General features: G+C 33.9%; 1 protein-coding gene across 35 annotated transcripts in view; it reads left to right on the top strand.

Moving 5' to 3' along the window:
• ZNF438 (zinc finger protein 438) overlaps positions 1–26,034 on the top strand; it is a 183,599-nt gene that overhangs the window by 135,546 nt on the left and 22,019 nt on the right. For 32 of the 35 annotated variants that reach the window (XM_081298823.1, XM_081298811.1, XM_081298794.1 and 29 more), the window contains one exon: positions 13,901–13,968. The exons of the other annotated variants lie outside the window; for them this stretch is intronic. In XM_081298823.1, the coding sequence (XP_081154949.1) occupies positions 13,901–13,968 (68 nt within the window). The remainder of the gene's footprint in view (positions 1–13,900; positions 13,969–26,034) is intronic. 35 annotated transcript variants of the gene reach the window in all.

The raw sequence follows: 26,034 nt of genomic DNA, 5'->3' as shown, positions 1-26,034 counted from the left end.
ATCACTTTTTGATGCACTAGCTGAGAATGTTGCTTCATCATCCAACATGCAAATATGCACATTTGGACTACAAATTGTAGTTTGAGATGTGGATTTATAAAGAAATTGATTATGGGAACATTATCAAATATATGAAGATAAAGGATCAGGAAAGTGTTCCTAATCATGTCCAAGTTGGAATCCCTGATAATCCACTAGGAACTGTTGTAGAAATCCTTACAAGAAAAGAGTGGTGCTCTGTTGCCTTGTGCATTCTTTTTTTTCTCATCTTTCCTCTATAATAATGCTTCATATTCAGTTAATACCTCTAAACAAACAATTCAAATTTTTTATTCCAAGGTTAACTTTCAAATTTAGAGAAATAAAGGATGTTCTTAAAGTATTTGACTTTATCACAATTTAAATTTTAATATATGATTGCTTTGGGGGGGGTTGTTGTTATTAATTATTCATGACAGTAGAATATATTTTGACATATTATACATATATGGGGTATAACTTCTCATTCTTCTGGTTGTACATGATGTGGCATTACACTGGTCGGGTATTCATATATTCACATAGGAAAGTAATGTCCAATTCATTTTACTGTCTTTCCTCTTCCTGTTCCCCCCTCTTCCCTTTATTCCACTTGATATGATTGCTTTTGATCAGCAACATTTACGCTAATTAGGACCGTTTACACTAATTAATAGATATTGATTATCAAGGCTTTTAACAATACACAAGAAGTACTGTATACATCTTTTTTCACTTCATCAGGAACCTAAAGGACTAGTTCTTGACTGATTTTTCTGTGTCTTCTAAAATATTTAAACTAGAATTTAAAGGATTTTTTTCTTCACATGCTATTTCTCCTTTTAAAGTAATGTTGCCATTGTTTCTTTTTCTTCCTACTTCCTTTTTCATTCCTTCTTGATTGCTACATTTTCATTTTTTTCCCTCCTCATTAGTCTTAAACAAATGTTGACAGACCTCCTTGACTAATGTTCCTTTCTTCCCTGCCCACTCAAACTCATCATTCCTGGCCTTGGCTCTCATATCTATTCTCCAGTGTTTGTAAGGGTTAAAGTGAGCCCATCAGCATCTGTGTGGAAATATCCTAGCATTTAGAGAACTAATGCTAGGAAAGTTTAGAGAACTTTCCTAGCATTAGAGAAATACACAGTGAATACTACTCACCTGCTAATCAGATGGTTATCTATCCCACCTGGTGCTCAGGCTATATGTTATAAAGTGGTCAGAACCTGAATCAGCAGGAAATCACTAAGTTTAAATGTTGCTGCTAGACCATCTTATCTTCCAAACACATAAAGCAGTTCGATTCTTAAAACCTTAAGCACAGAAAGAAGCTACTGAAATATTGAGATATTTTCCCCTTTTATTTTCTTTTAGGTTTAAATAGTAGTGCTTATACACAAATCCTCAGTTGACAAAACAGGAGAAGCATATGACAATAGAAAATGAGTGAAATCTGTTCCTAAGTAGGCAGTGAACCGTGGCAGATGTGACTCTTCATGTAATAGTCTACCTATGTGAAATTAGAAGTTTTTCCTTCTTAAATAAAGTCTTGTAACAAGTATAGCATTTTCTGCAAAAGAGTCCAGCTATGCTAAATTTATTACATAAAGCCTTCCAGCTAAGCTTTAGGTGAATGAAAATTCAGGTTTTTGAGTGGTTACTTTATTCTCTAGTTCTCTGGTGAACCATTTTGCTCTACCTAAGATTGTAGTAATCTTATTTGAGAAATTGTATTCATTAGCAAAAAGTACCAAAATATATTTAGCTAGGGTCATAGTGTTTAATTGTAATAGTTTTTATGGTAACTACTATAATTAGTTTCAGATATTACCCTCCTTCCCACAGGACAAGGTTCTTCTAGTTTTTGATGCCTACTTAAGGCATGAAAACGACAGCAAAATTAATGTCATGACCTTTTTAGCCTGTTTATAGTTTTTCCGTGTAGTACCCTAAAGGACTTAGGGAGCAGTGTACATCTAAAATAAAACACTTAGTAGGGACAAGTTAAAATTGGGTTAATTGGGTTCACCTGATCCTCAGCTGGTAGAACCTCAGTGAAGAAAACATTTCATATTAGACAAAGGAACAAATGTTTATAATATAAAATTATCTCTAAAATGTCTGTATGCTCTATAATGTCTTTACAAAAAATTTAAAAGGCTACTTTTTCAAATATGTAGGATTTTTTTCCTTTTTGTTGTTTATCTTGTTTGTCTTTTTTTAAATTGGGGAAATCACTGTCTTTTCATATTCCTAGCAAAAAAATGTGCTAATATCAACTAAGGGATTAAGCTCCAGGAGCACTAACACCTTCCGTTTGGTAGTGTTGGGCAGCCGCACTTTCTTAAAACTGACGCTTCTTCCCTTTTCTGATGTCTCAAGTAAGACTTTCTATAAACAAGCATCCTTCTAAATTCTTGAGATGTGAACACTGGTTTTCATTTTATTGTCAGGGTTTGTATATTTCAACAAAGTGCAGTGTTTGCATGTTCAACTAAAGTTGAGAAAAACATGTAGGTATTGTAGAATCTCCTTAAAGGCCTTGTATTCCCCCCCCCCTTCTTTAAAGCTTTTGGATAATTAACTGAAAAGTGCCAGTGGCAGTTTTTGCAAATAGTGTTTTTGAAGCATTTTCATATGTTGTTGGATAAGTGGTACAACTTCTTTGTATGACAATTTGCCAATATCCATAAAAATCTTAAATTGACCTGGCCCAGAAATTTCTTACTGTGACTTTGTCCTACTATTAGACTTGTGCATGTTAGCAAAGAGCGAAAGCCTAAAAACAATCTAATTATCAATAAGTGGGTTAAGAAACAGTAGTTCCATATTACTCAACCTGAAAGAAGGATGAAATTATGGCATTTGCCAGTAAATGGGTGAAACTAGAGAATATCATGCTAGCAAAATAAGCCAGTCCGAATGTTTTCTCTGATATCATAGTGGCCAGAGTGGGCAGCAGCGGCGCAGCTAGGGAAGAACAGAGGTACTTTGGATTAGACAGAGGGGAGTGAAGGGAGGGGAGTGTTCAGGGGTAGGAAGCACAGTGGAATGAATTAGACATTATTACCCTATGTGCATACTACTGATATAATTCTACATCATGCACAACTAGAAGAATGAGAAGTTATACTCTATTTATGTATGATATGTCAAAATGCATTCTACTATCATGTATAACTAATTAGAACAACAACAACAAAAAAAAAAAAGGTGTACCCCAGGGCTGAGGTTATAGCTCAGTGGTAGAGCAATTGCCTAGTATGTGTGAAGCCCTGGGTTCAATCCTCAGCACCACATAAAAATAAATAAATAGCTCAGCACAGTGGCACGCGCCTATAATCCCAGTAGCTCAGGAGGCTCAGACAGGAGGAGTGCGAGTTCAAAGCCAGACTCTACAACAGCGAGGCACTAAGCAACTCAGTGAGACCCCTCTCTTAAAAAAATACAAAATAGGGCTGGGGATGTAGCTGAGTGGCCAAGTGCCACTGAGTTCAATCTCTGGTCCCCCAAACATAAATAAAAAATAAGTAAATAAATAAATAAAGTACAGTTATTGTATCCATTAACTTAAAAAAATTATATGCTATGTTCTTTCTTGAATGAGGAGAAAATATGGTGAGTATATAGGAAGGAAAAAAAGTACTCTTCAGTGATTAAAAAAAAGAGAAAAAAGAAAGGAAGAAAGATGGAGTGGAAGGGCTGGAGATGTGCTAAAGCAGTAGCGTGCTCGCCTGGCATGCGTGAGGCCTGGGTTCAATCCTCGGCACCACATACAAATAAAGATGTTGTGTCCACCAAAAACTAAAAAATAAATAATAAAATTCTCTCTCTCTCTCTCTCTCTCTCTCTCTCTCTCTCTCTCTCTATCTCTCTTTTAAAAAAAAAAAAAAGATGGAGTGGAAGAGTGGTTCCATGTAATGAATCGCTATTTAGCCTTTAAATGAAGAAAATCTATAAGTTCTGATATGGAAAGGTCTTAAGAATAGAGCTGGTGTTGAGGCTCAGTGGTATAGTGCTTGCCTAGCACGTGTGAGGCACTGGGTTCAATTCTCAGCACCACATTTTAAAAAATAAATAAATAAAGGCATTGTATCCATCTACATTTAAAGATCTCAAAAATATATTAAGGGAAAAAAGAGCATCATGTATAATTTGCTTCAAAGTGGGAATGGGAAGAAAGGGATGGGACATATTTCTACACATTAACTTACATATACACAGATTGTTCCTTAAAGGATACCCAAAAAGGTACAGCATGTTACCTCTAAGGGAATAAATTGGGAGAACAGAATGAGAGGCAAGCTTAAATTTTTGCTATATTCCTACATTTACTATTTGAACTTTTGCCCTGTACATATTTTTTTTAACTAAAATACAAACATAGTGTTAAAAATAGATTTTGAAGGCTTAGCAATACAAGAAAATGTTTGTTATTTATTTTTGGTGCTTGGGATTGAACCCATTGAACCATGTACTTCATGTCTACCAAGCACATATTCTACCACTTGGCCATACACCCACCCCATAAATACATGCTTAGAGCAGAATAAAAAATATATACATATATATACATTATGATTGCATGTATTACAAAACCAAAACAAATATTAAAACTGTAGGGAAGAAACTAGGGACATAACAAAACACTAATAGTATTTTTATGTCAGACTATTGAAATTATGAATTTTTTCTTTGTTTCACACTTAGTAATGAGGTAATATTTTATTAATGGAAATGTAAAAAGTACTAGTTTTAAAATGTATGTTTTAAATAATATATATATGTTATCTGAATATTGCTATGGTTTTTCAAAATAATTTTTCACATTACCTTAATGTACACTAATAGAAATTTTTTGATAAATGAAAAAATAAGATTCCAGAATGCTGTATTTTAACCTGAAACCTTTTTGATCCAAGTTCTGTTTCAAAGCTTGTTAATTTTTATTTAGCTTTTTCTATGTTGGAAATAATCATTTTATGATAACCTAAGTGTTTGATAAAAGCCCTTGGGGGCAGAAAATAAAAAATGTTTAGGTGATACTGAAAAGGTATATCTGTGACTAGAGTGCTCCAAGTAAAATTAAGTTTGAATTATTTTCAGAAGAAGAAAAATCACCAGATTCTGTATTAAGCAGTAATTCACACAGCCACGGAACATGAGGAAAAATATATAGCATGAATGATATTAGGAAATGGAGCAAAGAAGTGTTTATTTGCTTAGGTTTGTTTGTTTTGGGTTTGAGATAGGGTCTCCCTTTGTTGCTCAGGCTAGCTTCAAATTCATCTTCCTGTCTCAGCCTTCCAATAGCAGGGCTTATAGGCTCTGCCACTGAGCCCAACTAGTTTTGATTTTATTTTTTAATTGAATAGTCATTGTGAAACTAATGGATGGGATTTCAGTTGAATGCAGAAATTGTAGAGAAGGAAACAGCTGGAGGTGGCAGAGGACTGAGACAGAAATGGACTAAACTGGGGATGTCATGAATCATTTAGAAGGGAAGAGAGGCAAGAGGTAGAAACAGAATCTGTTAAAAGTATACATACCCATTGATCTATGGTGTTGAAACCAAAATGTGTGTGGTACTTGGCAGCTGGTTAGACTTAATAAAGAAATGTGAAGAATCCAAAATGATATTAAAATTTTATCAATTTTCTGTAACCTGTTTAGTTTAAAGATGATTTTGTCACAGCGAGTAGATAAGAGTAAAAATGGTGGAAATAGGATCATTTCTAAAGTAGTGAATTAAAAGAAAACTGACTGAAGTGCTGACAGCCAGACTGATTGAAAAGAACAAAATAATGAACAGTCTCACAATATGTATCAATATCATGGAAAGGTAAATGACAGCCTCTTTATTTTGTGGTATTTATTTTGTTGCTGAGTGTCATTTATTACCAAATAATGCAATTCTTTTTTGAAATGCTTCCATCTTTGTCAGGATGGTAACCTCACTGGCTTTGGTGACCTCTTCATACTGATAGACTTGGAAGCCAGGCTGGAAATTCCAAGCATGTTCTGTTTGATGGAAAAAGAGTCAAATATGGGCTGGGGATGTGGCTCAAGCTGTAGTGCACTCGCCTGGCATGCATGTGGCCCGGGTTCGATCCTCAGCACCACATACAAACAAAGATGTTGTGTCCGCCGAAAACTAAAAAATAAATATTAAAAAAATTCTCTCTCTCTCTCTCTCTCTCTCTCTCTCTCTCTCTAAAAAGAAAAAGAAATAGAGACAAATAGTTTTCTTACAACTATATCTTAGACATTTATACAAATAAAAAAATGGAAGAATGGTTGTGTGTTAAAACTAAAACCATTCCTGAAAACTTCAGTCTTTTTATACTTAGATGAAATGTATAAAAGCATCATTGTCAACATAATGCATTGATAAATGATGTTGAAAATTATTGTTTTCTAGGGCTTCTTATATGTAGGTGATGAAACTTGAAACAATGTTGAAAGATCTGAAAAGCCTCTGAACCTGATACTTGAGAAATTCAATTTTATAAGATTTTTTTTTACTTTACATAAAATATTTTAAATGTCATTTTAGGAGTAGTTCAGTCCTCCCGAAAACACAACTAGGGAATCTACAAATCATAGGAAATTTATACTTAGTCTATTATCTGTCACTTTTAGTTATAGAAACATGTATGAGTGGCAAAATCAATAAAGATTGCTTCAAATTTTAAAAATCAATAACTAAACTCATTGAAACACTAGAAGGTAAAATTGAGGGATTTTTCCAGAAAGTACAAAAGGGAAATGGAAAAGGGAAAAAAAATAAAGTATAATTATCCTAGGAGGATTGACATCTGAATAATAGGAGTTCAAGGGCAAAAAGACAGAACAGAGAAAAATAAATGAGGAAATCCAAGAAAACTAGTTGAAGGAAATGTCCCAGGAAGTGAAATGCACAAGATTCCAGATTGATAGGGCCCATCAAACACTTGGGGAATGGATCAAAATAGACTAAGACACTTGGTTGTAAAGTTTCTAAGTATTGTTTCCAAAAAGAAAAAAAGAAATGCAAACAAATGACATAGGAAGGACCCCTTGGATTTCTTCACACCAATATTGGAAATCAGAACTCAGCCGAGCGAGCAGTGCCTTCAAATTTCAACCTGGAATTCTATACTTAGAAAATTTGGAGAAAAAATATAGAGTTATAAATACTGGACTAATCAGCTATAAAAATTTCAAGTGCTTATCTCTGTGTAGTGGCTGCATTTTTTTTAACTTAAAATGTTTCTTTTATTTCTTAAAATTTTTATTGATTTTTAAAACAAATGACAGCAGAATGCATTACAATTCTATTTCACATATACAGCACAATTTTTCATATCTCTGGTTGTATATAAAGTATGTTGACACCAATTCGTGTCTTCATACATGTACTTTGGATAATGATGTAGTGGCTGCATTTTTAAAATGAAGTGTAGGGAAATAGTTAATGTAACTTTGATTTAAATTAAAAAGAAAAAAAGAGAAAGATATTCTAGCAGCATAGAGTAGATTGGAAAGGTATAGGACTAGAGGCAGGAAGTTAAGAGGACCTGACCTAAGACAGGAAGGTGAGGATGAAACAGAAGTGATAGCTTTGAAAAAACTTCAAAAGAGGAGCAGCGAGGGGATGCCTAGCATGCTTGAATCTAGGTTCCATCTGCAGCACCATGAAGAAAGAAAGAGAGGCACATTTCAAGGCAGGAGCTGCATTTAGTTTAGAAGTTAGAGGTAGTCAGTTGGAATATGTAGCAGGCAGAGAACATTTTGCCTGGAACCTGAGAGCTGGGAATACAAATTTAAAGTTGTACTTAGAACCATAGAAGTTGTCCTTTGTAGAAAACTTGTAAGAGAAAAGAAATAAGGGTCTAGGCTAGAGCATGTTTTCCTAAACAGATTTTTTGTGTGTGTGAAGACCAAATTAAAGAAAAAAAAGGCCTCCTATACATTATTTTATTGTATTGCATTGTATTGTATTGTATTGTATGTTATGTTATTTTTTGTATCAGGGATTGAACCCAAGGTCGCTTAATCACTGAGCCACATCCCTAGCCAAATTTATTTTGAGACAGTCTCACTAAGTTGCTTAGGACCTCACTGAGTTGCTATGGCTGGCCTTGAACTTGAGATCCTCCTTCCTCAGCCTGCCAGGTTGCTGGATTACAGGCATGAACCATCATATTTTAAAATATCTGAATTTGAGGAAGGACTTTTTTTTAGCCATGTGCAACTATTTAAGAAAGGAAGGAGATTGTCAAACATTAATACCTTGTACTAATGTAAATATCAATATAAGCATTAAGAATTTACTAAGTGGATCAAAATTTATTCTGTAGATAGTTTTAGCTTCTCTAATCCTTTAATATCAAATTGAGAACTTTATTTTTATTCAGTTCTTAAATAGGATAGATTAAAGCAGGAATAAGCATTTACTATAATTCAGCAAATGATTAATACTATTATTGTCAGGACTTATATACTATAAATTTTTGCTATTTTAACAATAAGCTTTAAAGTATTGAAGTCTTTTTGATCTTGAGAAATATGGATTCCATCATTGCTTAGAAGTAGTGTTTTTTTTTTTTTTAATTAGTGAAATATACCACAACCACTGTGGAAAATAGGTAATTGCTTATAAAGTTGTATACCACCCAGCATTTCCACTCTACATTTTTGTTTTGTTTTGTTTTTTGGTACTGGGGATTGAACCCAGAGGTGTTTAACCACTGAGCCACATCTCTAACCCTTTTTTATGCTTTATTTAGAGACGGGGGTCTCACTGAGTTTCTTAAGGCCTCACTAAATTGCTGAGGCTGGTTTTAATTTCGTAATCCTCTTGCCTCAGCCTCCGGAGCGGCTAGGATAATAGGCGTGGGCCACTGTGCCTGGCTCTACTCCTAAATTTTTACCCAAGAGATATGAAAACATTTATCTACACAAAAAGTGGGCACAAGTATTTAGATTTATTTATGATAACCATTTATTGGCAACAATTCAAATGCCTATCAGTGGATAAATAAATTACATTACAGTCATAAGGTAGGATGCTACTAGTAAACTAAGCCCATTTTATAAAAGAGCTGTAGTATAGAATAGACATCCATGGGCTTGCTGACTCTAATTCTAACTTCAAACCTAAAATCTTGTGGTACTATTACCATGCTATGCTTTAGAATCCAGAGGCACAAGATTATAGTAGGATCAAAAGTGGAAAATGGCCTGTCAGATGAACAGCTACCCAAATGTGGCAGGTTAGTAGTAGTATCTCAGTGAATAAAGCAGAACCTTTTTAAGACACCAAAAGACTCATTACTGTTTTCATATATTTCCATTTCTCTATTTTCACATTTCAAGTTCTCTTGGCCAAATTTATTACATTATTACAGTTATCTGAATAACAGTATGTCTGTCTGGTGATGTATGACATGTTTATTCCCTTGGAAATCCCTTCCTGGAAAAATCATCTAGACTGACATCTACATTGTAATTTTGTGATTGGTACCCACATATACAAGAGCATGCACTTATCACACTAACTTACAACATGGGCTAATGTTAATAAGCTTATTGAGCATGGAACAAATGATTATCTTTTATTCTCTAAGGTCTTTATCTAAATTTATTTTTAGGAGTCTTGGCAAGGCAGCATAACAAAGACAAGGCAATGTCTGCCTTAGGCTTCCTGAACAAGAAGTAAATGGAAAATTTCCATTTCTTGCACCATCAAGCTGTCACTTTCCCAAGTAACCAATTCACCTAATTTTCATTTTTAATCAACTCTGTTTAAATATATTAATTAAAATTAAAAGTAATCATATGAGTGATTTATAAAGCTCATTATATTAAATCTTGCCATAATTGATGGTATTCACTATGTGCATTCTTTAATTTTTTTCCCTTTTTTGATAGATTTTTCTGCTTAATATACTTTTTAACAATTCAAGAAAGAAAAGTCAGGTTGTAATTTTACATATTGTTATATACTGTACTTTTGTAAAAATGCACATTGACTTTTCTTGTGTGAAGTTGGAAAAATACTGTTAGATTTTATGTGACTATTTAATACATCTTTTCCTCTAACATATTTATATAATGAACTATCATCCAAGCTAGTCAGAAAATGCAATATTGTGATTATGCAAGATGTTTTATTTGGTGTTAGGTGTATTAATTACAAATGTTTTCATTTTTCATAATTACAATAGGATGAAACTATAGCAGTGCTATACTTGACAGCAAAAGATAGCGTGGCTCCTATAGTGGTACATGAATACCTATGTTTATAGTGCATAATTCATCATAGCCAAACTATGGAACCAGCCTAGGTGTCTGTCAGTGAATGAATTGTAAAGAAAATGTGGCACATATATGCAATGGAATTATATTCAGCCATAAAGAAGAATGAGTTTATGTCATTTGTAGGAAAATGAATAGAATTTGAGAGCATCAACTTCACATTAAATGAAATAAGCCAAAATCAAAAAGTCAAAGTCCGTATGTTTTTTCACATATGTATGTGGAAGCTAGAAAAGAAAAGGGGAGCGGGTAGTGTGTGGGAGTATGTCATGAAAATCTAAGAGAGATAATAGAGAAGAAAGGGAGTTTGAGAGGAGGAGGGAAAGGAAAGGGGAAATATGGGGGAATGAACTGGCCAAATTATATTGTTAATATATATGTACAAATATGTAACAATAGATTCCATCATTATGTATAATTATAATACACCAATAAAAATATGGAAAACCAAAACACAGTATGACTTTTGAGTGAGTTTTCTACCGTGGATACCATGATATTGGACATACAGTTAAAATTATTTTGATACCCCAAATAGCCAAAGCACCCTTAAACAAAAAGAACAAAGATGAAGATATTTTATTATATTACCTGATTTCAAAATACTCTACAATACTGTAGTAACCAAAACAGCATTATATTGGCATTAAAACAAACACAGAGACAAATGGAACAGAATTGAGTGCCTGGAAATAACCCCAAGCATGTATAGCCAACTGATTTTTAATAGGGCACTAACAACACTGGAGAATGGAAAGACTTCAATAAACAGTGCTAAGGATAAATTGTCCATAGGCACGAGAATAAACCAGACCCTTACCTCTGACAAGTTACAAAAATCAACTCAAAATGGATTGCAAATTTAAGTAAGATGTAAAACAATGAAACTACTAGAAGAAGACACAGGGGAGAAGAGGCTTCAGGACATTAAAAAAGGAGTTTGGGGTCAAGAGCCCAAAAGCCACAGGAAACAAAAGCAAAAACAGACAAATGATCACACTAAAAAGCTTCTGCACAGCAAAGGAAACAATCAGAATAAAGATACAACCTGCAGAATAGGAAAAAATATTTGCAAACTGTACATCTGATAAGGGGTTGATATCCAAAAGAAAAATCAATAAATAACCCAATTTAAAAATGGGCAGGGTACTTAAATAGATACATCTCAAAAGAAGACATACTAATGACAATCAAGTATATGAAAAAAATGCTCAATATCACTAATCATCAGGGAAATGGCAAATCAAAACCACATTAAGATATCATCTCCCCCAGTAAAAACGGATTTATCTAGGGAATCCTTGCACATGACTGGTGGTAATTTAAATTAGTAGAGGTATTATGGAAATCAGTATGAAGTTTCCTCAAGAAGTTATAAATAGAACTTACCTTATAATCCAACAATCCTGCTGCTTTACATATTATCCAAATGAAACGAAGTCAGTATGTTGAACAGAGATCTGCATTCACATGCAGTACTTCAGCACTGTTGACAGTAGCCAAGATACTGAATCAATGGAAGTGTCTTTCAACTAATGAAGGACTAAAGAAAAGGTGTCCTATACACATGATGGAATACTATTTAGCCAGAAAAAATGAAATCCTATTATTTGTGACAACTTGCATAGGAATGAAGATCCTTATGTTCAGTGAAATAAGCCAGGCACAGAACAACAAATACCTAATGATCTCACTCATATGGAATAGAAAAAAGTTAATTTCATAGAGGTTGAGAAGTGCAATGGTGGTTACTAAAGAATGGAGCGTAGGGAAGAGGGAGGAATAAGGAAGTGATGATCAATGAGTACTGAGTTACAGCTGGATAGGAATAAGAAGCTATTGCCTGGTAGGGTGACTGTAGGTAACAGTTATGTACTGTATATCTCAAAAAGCTAGAAGAAAACATATTAAATGTTTTCTCCATGAAAAAACAATAGATGATCGAGCAGATAAATGTGTTTAACCTAATTTAAGCATTACAGAATGCATACATATATTGAAACACCACATGGGACCCCATTAGTATGTACAATTTTAAGTTATATATCAGTTTATAAAATAAAAATAATTATGATTACATTCCTTTTTTAATTCATGATAGTGTTTCAAAATAATTTAAATTTTTTCTGATTGGAAAAGTAGTATTTATTCATTGGGGAAATTTTGTAATATTCCAATAAGCATAAAATGGAAATTAAATAATAATTTAATGCCTGACTCAGAGATAACCACTTTTAATATTTGCTAGTTGTTCTCATGAATATATGGAAAAAATGACCCATACTATTTAATAACCAATGTTTTGATATAAGAACACATCATTAGCATTTTTCACACTTAAAAATTTTAAGAAACATTTTTAAATAACTTTTTTATAAATATATGCCCTGCTTTATTTATTTTATTTACTTTTTGACAGTTTATAACCACAATCAAGATAATGAATCCATCTTTTGCCTCAAGGGATATTTCTTGTGCCCAGTTGACTTTTCTTTCCATTCTTTGTCGTCTGACTCCAGACAACTATCAGTCTATTTCTATAGTTTGTATTTTCTGAAATCTTATATATTAATAGCATTGTACAATATATGCTTTTTTTTGGTCTAGCTTCTTTCAGATAATAGTGCTTTTGCAGATTCATTCCATTGTAATGTGGATTAATAGTCTGTTTCTTTAAATTGTTTAGCAGTGTTTCTTTGTCTGTTCACACTTTCCACCTGTTGGTGAAATTTGGATTGTTTCTGATTGGGGGCTACTACAAATAAAGCTGTTGTGAGTGTTCTCTGTACAAGTCTCTGTGTGGGTATATGCTTTCTTTTCTTTGGGTAAGTAGGAAGGGATTAGCTGGATCCCATGGTAGATGTATCTGTGGCTTTTGGAAAAATTACCAAACTATTTTTTAAAGTAATTACCATTTTACATTATTACTAGCAGCATATAAGATTTCCATTTCTTCTACTTTCTTGTCAATACTTAATGTAGTCACTGGTTTTTGTGTTTTACTTTCAAACATATTTTCTACCATGTGGAAAATGCCTTTGTTTTTTCCTATAGTTATAATGTTCTGTGTGTCATTAAATATGTTTCATCAATGCACTATATCGACATTTTCTATGCTACTATGTAATCTTTATAATCATGTTTTTAATGACTAGATTATAGTTTATTAAATGAATATATTGCAAATTACATTACCTTTATATATATTGTTAAGCATTTTAGTTATTTCTTCCTAAAAAGAATATATGAAACATAATTATCCAGAAGGGTATTTTCAAGGAATCTTAATTTATACACACATGGATTGATAAGAGTAGGGATTCGGGTAGGGCCTCTGACTCAATGTGTTATTGCATTCCTCTCCAAGTCCAGTCTGGTACATTCAGTGAAATCTTGTTTGTAGAAAAGTAAGAAGAGGACTAAAAACATCAATTCTTACTAGTTCAGTTCATTTCTTATTAGTCATGTAATTATAAATAGAATTACTTATAAAAACATTATAATTTAAATTTTAGCATGTATTTAACATGACATCTCAATTATTTTCTAATTATTATTTGTGCTCGGTTATATTTAGGAAAGTTCCCATTCAAGTCAAATTCACCATAATGCAGAATCCTCTATCAGTACCACCCAAAGATCAAGGTAAGATAAGCCATGCTGAGGAAAATGGTAATGTGTACACTATAATAAAATAATTTTAATTGATATATTTAATGTCACTACCCTCTAATCATAAGGTGACTCATTTCCTAGAATTAGAAGCAAACCTTTTAATTATATATGAAATTCATGTTCCTTGGTAAGTTGAGTGCTGTGGATTCCTGAGTTATAAGGACCTGTATCTCCTTTATTAGGCTCTTAGGTCCTTGAGAGCAGGGCCATGTCATTCCATGCAAAACTCCCAGAACCCTTCCCATTTGATGGCAGTTAGCTGGCACTGATAGATGTCATTGAACTGATAGTGTGTTGGCTTTATTGAAGCAGAACAACATGGGTTTTAGTGAATAGAAAACACACACACACACACACACACACATAAATATACATATGGGAACACATGTGTGGAAAGAGAATATTTGCTTGTACATTTCTTTGACCTATTTATCCCATGCACATTTAAAAATGAACAGATAATAAAAACTGTTTCCGCTCCATAAAATTGATAGAAATAATGAGTTTTTAACAGGAGCCTCTGGAGCTTTCAGAAAAAGTTTACAGGTGGAAGATAAAGTCTTTTCTTAAATAATGAATAATTGAATTGTCCTCCCTCTAAAGGGCACACTCTAACCTATAGGAGAAATGCAAATCTTTCCTCTGCCCCTACCTAATCTCTTCTAAACAGAACAGAAGTTTTGACATGGGTTTAAGAGAAAATGTTATCTTTAAAGATGCAAAATTGGACCACCTTAGTAGAGGATATAGCTTTTAGTTGAAAGGAGAGAATTAGCTATAAAGAATCCTTAAATGGAGCAAATACTTTTTGATCTCTCTACCAAAGAAAAGGTAGTATCATAGCTCTTAAAAGTATGGAATCTGCTTTTATCATTTAATTCTATCAATTATATAATCTTAGGTGTATCACTTGATATCAGCTTCCTTATCTATAAATCTCTAAAATAAAGGTAATTAATCCCACATTATAGGATATGGAAACTAAAAGAAATAATTTATGTAAACTATCAGCATATTATTGATTATAGAATGACCACTTAAAACATGATAGTAATTATTATACTCTATAATTGTTACTGATATGTGGGCTTTCTCCCTCTTAGGAGGCTGGTCAGTGGGATAAGTCTGAGGCTGCCTCCTGCTTAGAGTGTCTAGTGACCTTAGAAGGACAAACATGATCCAAGGGAAGCTATGGAAAGTAATCATGGAAAAAACCTTGACTTGGATCTCATCCAGGCATTGGGCCAAAGGGAGGGCCAGTGTCCTTAAGACTCACACAAAGCCCAGCTCTGAACACTAGGGCAAGAAAGGAAATGGGAGTGGGAGGCCAAAGAGAGAACCTAAGTGGGAATCAAGAGCATGAATTTCTCTGGTATATCCTTTGGAAGATTAGTACAATGGTCAGTAGCTGATGGAGGGTTTGGAAAGTCAGTGTCCTGACTGGTGTTAACTTTCTCTACCTGAGCAGCAAACATAGGCATAATTGCTTAAAAGACAGAATAATGGATCAAGTATCAGGAAATCTGGGCTCCTTTCCCAGAACCCTTTCTCATCAGCTATGGAAAGTCAGACAAGTTATTTTGACCCTAATCCTCAATTTCTATACTATAAAGACTAGGAACTGGGTGTGGTGGCACACACCTGTAATCCCAGTAACTCAGGAGGCTTAGACAGGATGATGAGTTCAAAGCTAGCCTCAGCAATTTAGCAAGGCCCTAAGCAACTTAGCTAGATCCTGTCTCAAAATAAAATTTAAAAAGGACTGGGGATGTGGCTTAGTGTTTGAGTGCCCCTGGGTTCAAATCCCAGTACCAAAAAAAAAAGGACTAGATATCCCTTTTGTGGCTCTAAGATGTTATAAATTTGTATAGTGAGTAATTAAGCAATGAGCTGCTTATCTGTTTGATGATAAAGAGAAATAAAGCATGTCACCCCTCACACCTCTTGCCTGCTTTGCTTCCATAAGGGTTATTTGCTTTGTTTTTGTGTGTCTGCCTCTCTGGACTATTGTATAATCTTAGTTATTTCCATTGACACAGCCAGAAAATAAGACTCCTTTAGCCTACCAGGTGGAAATTTAGTAGTCCTATTAACTTTCTCATCAGTCTTTTCTAGGACCATATATGCTTAAGCCCCAAATGTGGAATTTGACAGAGAAAAGACATCAAACCAAAAAGAACTCAATTAGCCATGTGCCTCCAATGTGATAGTCACTCAGCCTACAACTTTCCATCCCTTATTTTTATTTAGTCCTCATAGTAATTTGGATAGAAATATTTTTAAATCTGTTCTAATTAGTTATACATTACAGTGGAATGCATTAGACACATCATATATAAATGGAGTATAACTTCTCAATCTTCTGGTTGTACATGATACAAAGTTACACAGGTGATGTAATCATATATGCACATAGGGTAATAATGTCCAATTCATTGTACTATCATTCCTAGCCCATACCCTCTCCCCTCCCTTTACTCCCCTCTGTCTAATCCAAAATACCTCTATTCTTCCCTACCCACTTCCCTTATTATGAATTAGCATCCACACATCAGAGAAAATATTCAACCTTTGGTTCTTTAGGATTGACTTATTTCGTTTAGCATGATATTCTCCAGTTCCATCTATTACTGGCAAATGCCATGATTTCATTCTTTAAGGCTGAGTAATATTCCATTGCATATACATACCATGATTTCTTTTTTGTTGTTGTTGTATTTTTGTTACTGGGGATTGAACTCAGGGGCAATTGGCTACTAAGTCACATCTCCAGCCCCATTTTGTATTTTATTTAAAGACAGGGTCTCACTGAGTGGCTTAGCACCTCACTTTTGCTGAGGCTAGCTTTGAATTTGTGATCTTCCTGGCTCAGCCCCCCAAGCCACTGAGATTACAGGTTTGTGCCACTGAGCCAGCCTGCAATCTCTTTATTCATTCATCTGCTGAAGGGCAGCTAGGTTGGTTCCATAGTTTAGCTATTGTGAATTAAGCTGCTATAAACATTGACGTAGTATGTTGATAAATCTTTATTTTAAGCATTTAGGGAGATTAGTTACTTTTGCCAACATCATCAACCAGTAAGTCACTGATTCAAGATTTGAACCCAGAACTATCAAAAAGTAAAGCTGTTTGTCCCCAGTGTCACATCATAAATTTATAGTTTTCTAATAATTTTTTGATCAACCCTCTTTTTTTTCTTTGATTAATGCTTAAGTAGATACATAGATGCTTAAAGTGATCTTAAATCAAAGTAGGCAGAAATTATGACATACTATGATGAATCACTTCATTGAAGAAAAGCAATATATATGAGGCCTAAGAATTGTCCAATTATTTGTTAATTTCCTTATTAACTCATTCAAGTGCTTTCTGCATGTCCTGGATAATATTAATATTGTTTAGGAAATAAAAATATCAGATTTATTTATTATGATTATTTATATTTCTGTCAGAAAATATAATCTTTTACATGAATGAGAAGTTTGATGGGCTCATGCTATTTATTAAATGCTGATTTATTTACTTAACAAACTATTGATAAGTTGTTTATAAATGTGAGACTTTTGAATTTCTGACTTATAGAAACATACAGATATAAGTATGAAATTCAAGTAGGACACCATCAACAGATGCTAGGGCTTAAGGGAAATGCATTCCACCAGCATATTATACCTTACCAAACATTCATATGGTGGAAACTGATTTGGGGATTATCAAGGTTATTCTTACTAGAAATGATATCAGATGTTATGAGCTATTCAAAAATTAAATCATAAAGAGCCTTGACTTTCAGACAACACAGATTCCTATTGAAATGATAGACATATATGTAATTAACTATATTAAAGCTACATTAGAAGTGAATATTTTGGAAACCTGGGTGAAGACAGTTGATTAAGCCAGAGATTTTGAGCTGGTGGAGAGATGACATTTGCTCAGCACATTATATACAGAAGTCAACAAGAAATGCAGCTTTAAAGATAGGAAGAACTAGCAATAGTATTAATACAGAAAACTAATGAGAAATTCTAGTTCCTTCTATTTAAATGAGGGGAAAGAGAATATGCTTTGAGTGGGTGTTAATGGCCCCCTGTACAACCACATTTAGCTAAGCATGCTCCAGGTACTACTAATCTCAGAGAAAGAACTTTAACAATGTAATATCACTCTAATGATGAATTTATACATTTATATTTTTTCATTATAACTTAATGTTGTCATTGTTCCTTTCTGTGTGATATTATTTATTTTAAACACTTAGGGAGATTAAAATAGTCTCCAAAAATTTGTAAGACTTCTCTTGTTTCAGTTTTCTCTCTCTCACCTTAAGGATTTGGGAATAAAATTTCCTATAACTTTGCTATAGCTTTCTTCTTTTCCTTGATAGTTTCAAATGATGGCCTAATAGAAATGTAAGAATGAGTATTTTGTGTTGGAAAAGAGTAAATGTAGTCAGTGATAAACTGCATTTTTAAAAAAGACATGAAAATAACATAATAAGGCCAACAATAGTTGTAACTTCTACTTTAGATTTGTTGAATTTGAAAGAAAGATAATCACCAATGATTGAAAATGCAGGTGAATTTATTTACCGGCCTGATAAGCAGGTGAGCAACATCACCAAATGGTTCTCAGACAGGGACAATTTATAATTTGTGATGATGCCAATTGAGGACTGATGTTTGCAGCTTAGATAGGGCAGGATGAATTTTAATTCCCTGTTGTTTATTGATCAGAAAAGAGTCTTCATTTAAGTCCAGTTGAGGAAATGTTTTATGGAAGTCATTCAAAATTCTTAGTCATTTGTCAGTTTTAAAACTCAGTTTTGCAGCTTCCAAGGCAGGGTCTTCTTAAATAGGTCTTCTGCAATTTTTCTCAATTCTGTCATAACGTTTGTATTGCTTAAATGTAGTTTTCACATCATGAGCATTATTTCTACTTAGAACATTAAGAAGTCGGTGGATGCTTTGAGGTGTCAACACAGTGGGTCTTAATGGCTCCCCCAGAAACACTGCAGTGAGCTAAGCCTCCTCTCCAACTACTACTAATTTTCAAAATTTGTTCATTATTTGTGTAAAGCTACAATCATTATAATTCCAATTCATTTTAGATGTTATTTTTAAAAGCCTGAATTTTCTTATTTAATCAAATATTTTTAAAATAAATAGGACACATCCAAAATATATATTCTTATGTCTTATAGACATTAAAGAGTATACTTAGGTTTTACAGCCTTAAATAATTTGGCATTAGTGAAGATAGCATTTTAAAACTCAAGGAACACTTGGAATACCTAGTGAATATGTTTTTTAAAAAAAGAAAATTGTGGGGAAAGATTTACTTACCTTGGACACTCAGTATCAATTAGGTCTTTTATAAAGCTCTTGATGAATTTTCTATCTTTAGCAGGGTTTTAAGCACCCTGGAATGTAATGGGTTCTCAAATGCATAGTAAATTATGTTGTAGATGTTTTAAACTCTCATTTCATATCAAAATGTTTTAAGCCTTTCCTCCTCCTCCCCCTTCATCCTCCCCCTCCTCCTCCTCCTCCTTCTTTTTAATGAAACACCAAGCAGGAGTTCTGAGATCAATAAAATCAAATGTTCTTTAACCAATATTTATTGCCTTTGAAGAAGCAACCAGCAAGGAGCAAAGGGGGAAAAGTAAAACCAAACTCAGCTGTACTCTCTTATCGCTGTTTTAATGAATAACACTGGGCTGCCTGTACTAGGTCTTTACTCTGTGAAGACTTAACCTAAAAGTAGTTTATCTTGTTGTCTAACCACAGTTTCACTTTTTTTAAACCTTATATGAAAACGATTTTCTTAAGCCTCCTTTCTAGGTTTTCTTTTCCTCCTCCCCATCTCTGCTTTCTCCTCAGTCTAGTTAAAGAATACTGGTCATTCTTCTGCTCTTCTTAGGTTCTGTGATCATGAATAAATCAGTAAATCTTAGTCCCTTCATCTGTCCAATGGGGATAATAATTCTTGTTCTGTGATAGTTAAGTAAGGTAAGGTACAACCAGTTCTCATCACTTGAAATAGTTATATTCTATAAAGTCTCTGAGAACAAAGAAATTAACACATACTGAACCATCACTCCTGGGACATGTACAAGGTTAGGTTTCTATGGGCATCTGGTTACAACGAATTTGACAACCATCAATGCATAATTTTATTTTATGTGTGTATCTGTTTGCAGACACCTTACTTAATATATACTGTTGATTCATTAACATTGAACTTACAAACAAGAGCACTATAACTCATGCCTCAGCAAAGCTTACTTTCTCCATAAGGCACACTGTGGATTTTTTGTGCTTATGAACACTAGATAGAACCTCAGCACTATGATTGAGGGTCATTCTAAATGGTGAAACTGACAAGAAATGGCATAAAAATGCAAAAACATGGCACTAAATAGACCATTGAAAAGACTCTTGTTTACAGTATAAGAGCTAAAACGAAAAAGGAGAGCACCACCTAGTTTGACCTCATCTGGGAACTGTACATGTCAGGTGGTACAGATTTTTCCCTGTTCTGCATATGTATATAAGTATGCATATAAATTACCATGAAATTCCATAAGTAGATATTTCAGGATAATTTGCAGAATAATAAAATACTTGGTAATCAACTTAACAAAAGAGGTGAAAGACCTCTACAATGAAAACTACAGAATGCTAAAGAAAGAAATTGAAGAAGATCTTAGAAGAAGGAAAGGTCTCCCTTGTTGTTGGATAGGCAGAATTAATATTGTCAAAATGACCATACTACCAAAAACACTATACAGATTTAATGCAATTCCAATCAAAACCCCAATGACATACCTCATAGAACTAGAAAGAGCAATCATGAAATTCTTCTGGAAAAATTAGAGACCCAGAATAACCAAAGCAATCCATAGCAAGAAGAGTGAAGCAGGGCTGGGGATGTGGCTCAAGCGGTAGCGCGCTTGCCTGGCATGCGTGGGGCCCGGGTTCGATCCTCAGCACCACATACCAACAAAGATGTTGTGTCCGCCGAGAACTAGAAAATAAATATTAAAAAAAATTCTCTCTCTCTCTCCTCTCTCACTCTCTCTTTAAAAAAAAAAAAAAAAAAGAAGAAGAAGAGTGAAGCAGGTGGCATCACTATACCAGAGAGCAATAGTAACAAAAATGGCGTGGTATTGGCACCAAACTAGACTTGTAGACCAGTGATACAGAATAGAGGACAGAGAGACAAACCCACATAAATACAGTTATCTCATATTAGACAAAGGCACCAAAAACATATTGGAGAAAAGATAGCCTCTTCAACAAATGGTGCTGGGAAAACTGGAAACCCATATACAGCAAAATGAAATTAAGCCCTATCTCTCACCATGCACAAAACTCAACTCAAAGTGGATCAAGGGCCTAGGAATTAAACCAGAAACCCTGTACCTGATAGAAGAAAGAATAGGTTCAAATCTTCAACACATCGGACTAGGCCATGACTTCCTTTATAAGACTCTTATAGCGCAAGAAGTAAAATCAAGAATCAACAAATGGGAAGGATCAAATTAAAAAGCTTCTCAACAAAAGAAATAATCAGTAAGGTGAATAAAAAACCTATAGAATGGGAGCACATTTTTACCACAGTACATCAGATAGAGCACTACTTTCTAGGATATGTAAAGAACTCAAAAATCTTAACATTCAATAAACAAATAACCCAGTCAATAAATGGCCCAACAAACTGAACAGACACTCCTCAGAAGATGATATATGATCAATCAACAAATATGTGAAAAATGTTCAGCATAAAAATTAGAGAAATGCAAATCAAAACTAAGATTTCATTTCACTCCGGTCAAAATGGCAGCTATTAAGAATACAAACAACAGTAAATTTTGGCGAGGATATGGGAAGGAGGGCACACTCATACATTGCTGGTGGACTTGCAAATTGGTACAACCAATATGGAAAGCAGTATGGAGATTCCTTGGAAAACTTGGAATGGGACCACCATTTGACCCAGCTACTTGGTCTAAACCCAAAGGACTTAAAAACAGCATACTACAGGGACACAGCCACATCAATGTTTATAGCAGCACAATTCACACACAATAACTAAATTGTGGAACTAACCTAGATACCCTTTAGTAGATGAATGTATAAAGAAAGTGTGGTATATATACACAATGGAATACTACTTAGCATTAAAAGAAAATAAATTCATGGCATTTGCAGGTAAATGGATGGAGGTGGAGAATATTATGCCAAGTGAAGTAAGCCAATCTCAAAAACCAAAGGCCAAATGTTCTCTCTTATATGAAGATGCTGATCCATAATGGAGATGGGGCAGGGGAGCCTGGGCAGAATGGGAGAACTTTAGATAGGGCAAAGGGGAGGGAAGGTAAGAGAAGGGAAATGGGGAAAGACTGTGGAATGAGAAGGACATCGTTACCCTAGAACATGTATGAAGACAAGAATGGTGTGACTCTACTTTCTTGTACAACCAGAGATATGAAAAAATGTGCTCTGTATGTGTACTATAAATTGAAATGCATTTTGCTGTCATGTATAACAAATTAGAATAAATAAATAAATGTTTTAAAAAAGTTATTTTGGATAATATTTATCTCAGATACAATGTCTTTGAGCATAGTTGATATTATAAATTTCAAGTTAATAAAAGTAGTAATGTATTATTTGAAATTGACCACAACCTTTTAGCTTAGTAAAGCTGTAAAGAAAACTACTATTGTAACTTATTTGACTTTCCAGCCCTTACATGTAAATGCACAGTAGTAGCAAGGAGAACCACTAGAGTTTAGTGCTTTGCTTTTAGTGGTTAGCATTGCTTTGTGACCTTGTTACTAGAGGGGAAAAAATCATTCTTTATGTATTACCAAAATATTATGTTTTCAAATATTGAAATACATGTGGAAACGTGTTGATCTTAACAAGTGGTGTAAATGCTGTTCTTGGACTTTTGGTACCATTTTATGCCACAGACCAAGTACAGATTGACATTTTCAAGCTGGTTTTGGTTAACTCCTTAATGTTAGAAATTGGAACTTTCTGATGTAATAACTTCTGCAAAGTACCACTGTGCTTTATTAGTGTGTTATGTGTTGACAGAAGAACAAATGGAAAACACATACATATCTCTAGACCTATCCTTGGAAATGGCTTGGGTGGCCTAAAACCTATCAAGTAGACCATGCATATTTTATTTTGGTATAAAATACTAAAGTTTAAGATATTCTTATTAGTAGATTCAGATAATGAGTTATTTTGAAATAACCATATTTCCATTACTTAAAAAGCACGCTGGTAATCAGACAATTTACTCGAGCATGTATCAATGTCAGTGTGGCCGTTTGGCAGCATAGTCTCAGAAATTCCAATTAACCATGTAAATATATTTCATAGCATCACATCTCACTTTGTCAGACCCCTGCTGCCTTTATATCATTAACATAAATGCAGGTGCAAATAGCATTTATGTACTTTGATAGAAAGCAGTTGGAGACATTTCACTGTGGGACACAACACTTTCAGATTGTGTACATCTGTTCAAATAATGTATCCAGCCCCAGTGACATGAACACAAGGATAGAAACATCTGCCCCTGAGACCATTTGCCATATAGCAGATGCTTGCATCTTTATTTATGCAGATGGTTGGTATGATGAGTTGTGCAGGGATAAAAGCCAAGTAGTTTGACAGGGTATTTAGGATGTTCAGCAGGCCAAAAATATAAGGTAGGCATTTTTGTCCTAAAAATGTAATATTGGTAGGAGTAGAAATTCATAAATCACTAGTAATGCTTTTAATAGTCAACATAATGTTCTTGTCTCTTAATTAATTGGCATCAAGATCCTAAAAATGTTTACAGAAATTCCAGTATCCAGACTATACTAGAATGAGCACCTTATGGTAATTTGGTTTTGATAAAAAAAAAATTTAATGATTTTGAATGCATTTTGCTTTTTAAAAAAGCAGTCTTTTTATAAAAAAAATATTTATTGTATATTACCAAGAGAATCTGGTGATATTTCTTCAAATTGGGAAAAGTATCAATGTCATCGGTTTGAACATGATTTATGACATAGTCTATGAATATCAATTCAAATTAAGTAAGATAAGTTTCTGAAGTATTATATATTTGGAAGATTTTTTTTTATTGGATGTTCACAACATTACAAAGCTCTTGACAAATCATATTTCATACATTAGAATCAAGTGGGTTATGAACTCCCATTTTTACCCCAAATACAGATTGCAGAATCACATCAGTTACACATCACATTTTTACATACTGCCATATTAGTGACTGTTGTATTCTGCTACCTTTCCTATCTACTATCCCCCCTCCCCTCCCCTCCCATCTTCTCTCTCTACCCCATCTACTGTAATTCATTTCCCTCCATGTTTGTTATCCCATTCCCCTCATAACCTCTTATATATAATTTTGTAAAACAATGAGGGTCTCCCTCCATTTCCATGTGATTTCCCTTTTTTCTTTTCCCTTTCCCTCCCGCCTCATGTCTCTGTTTAATGTTAAACTTTTCTTCCTGCTCTTCCTCCCTGTTCTGTTCTTAGTTGCTCTCATTATATCAAAGAAGACATTTGGTATTTGTTTTTTAGGGATTGGCTAGCTTCACTAAGAATAATCTGCTCTAGTGCCATCCATTTCCCTGCAAATTCTGTGATTTTGTCATTTTTTAGTGCTGCGTAATACTCCATGGTGTATAAATGCCACATTTTTTTTATCCATTCATCTATTGAAGGGCATCTGGGTTGATTCCACAGTCTGGCAATTGTGAATTGTGCTGCTATGAACATCGATGTGGCAGTATCCCTGTAGTGTGCTCTTTTAAGGTCTTCAGGAAATAGTCCGAGAAGGGCAATAGCTGGGTCAAATGGTGGTTCCATTCCCAGCTTTCCCAGGAATCTCTTTGTCAAGAATTTTATTATTTAACCTGTATTCTAATGTTGTCAACTAGTAATATTTTAATAATAAATATTTTATCAGGATAAATTACATTTTAACACTTTATTACCAAAACTCTCTTATTGAGCTGCCATATTATATTCTCAAGGAAACAAATGTGAAAGGAATAAAAACTTACAAAACAAGCAAAATATCTCCAGACTTGATAACCCCTCCCCCCACACACACACACAATCATAGACTCTCAAAAGAGATTAAATATCAGATTTTATCTAATTCAGTAAAAAGCATCTTAGTTTCAGAACAACTTTGCATTCTTAAAAATTATTGAGGACTCTAAAGACGATCTATATAGGTTTTATCTATTTATATTTACCATAATAGTGATTATAAGCAGAAACTGCATATGTATGAATTCATTTTAATATAACAATGAGCTCATTAAATCTTAGCATAAATAACCTAGTTTAACAAAATTAAGTATTTTCTGAAACAAAAAAAATTTAGAAGACAGACATTAACTTAATGTTTTTTGCAAATATTTTTGAAGTCTGGCTTATTGAAGATGGTTTTTGAGTCCCATATTTGGTTTTGCTATGATTTGTTTGTGTTGAAATATTAAAGGAAAAATCCAACTTTCCTTTTCAGATCATTGGAGATAGATATAGATATATAGATATAGATACACACATACACACACACACACACACACACACACACCCCAAAACTTCTCAGATTGTTCTTCTTAAAGTTTAGTTATAATGTGAAATTTTAAATCATGTCAGTGTAGTTTTTATATTCTGTTGTTTGTTTTTCCTGCATGACTGAGTCTTTTTAATGTCTCAGTACCATATTTTGGTCATTTAGAAAACATTAGTTCCCTGGCTAGGGTGTAGCTCAGTGGTAGAGTGCTTGCCTAGCATGCACAACGCTCTGGGTTTGATCCCACATATCAAAAGAGAAAAGAGAGAGATAGAGATAAAAAACTATTTCAGTGACTTGAAGATCTTCCATATGCTTTATTTGAAAATATTTTTAGAATATTCACTAATGTAACCACCAGTCTCATCTGGAAAGATCTTAAGTATGCTCCCCAACTTTACTTTT

The sequence above is a fragment of the Spermophilus citellus genome (genome assembly GCF_964194105.1).
Source record: "Spermophilus citellus genome assembly, chromosome: 6".
Lineage (NCBI taxonomy): Eukaryota > Metazoa > Chordata > Mammalia > Rodentia > Sciuridae > Spermophilus > Spermophilus citellus.
The sequence above is the reverse complement of the archived record's forward strand: the minus strand, read 5'-3'. Positions and strand labels throughout refer to the sequence as shown.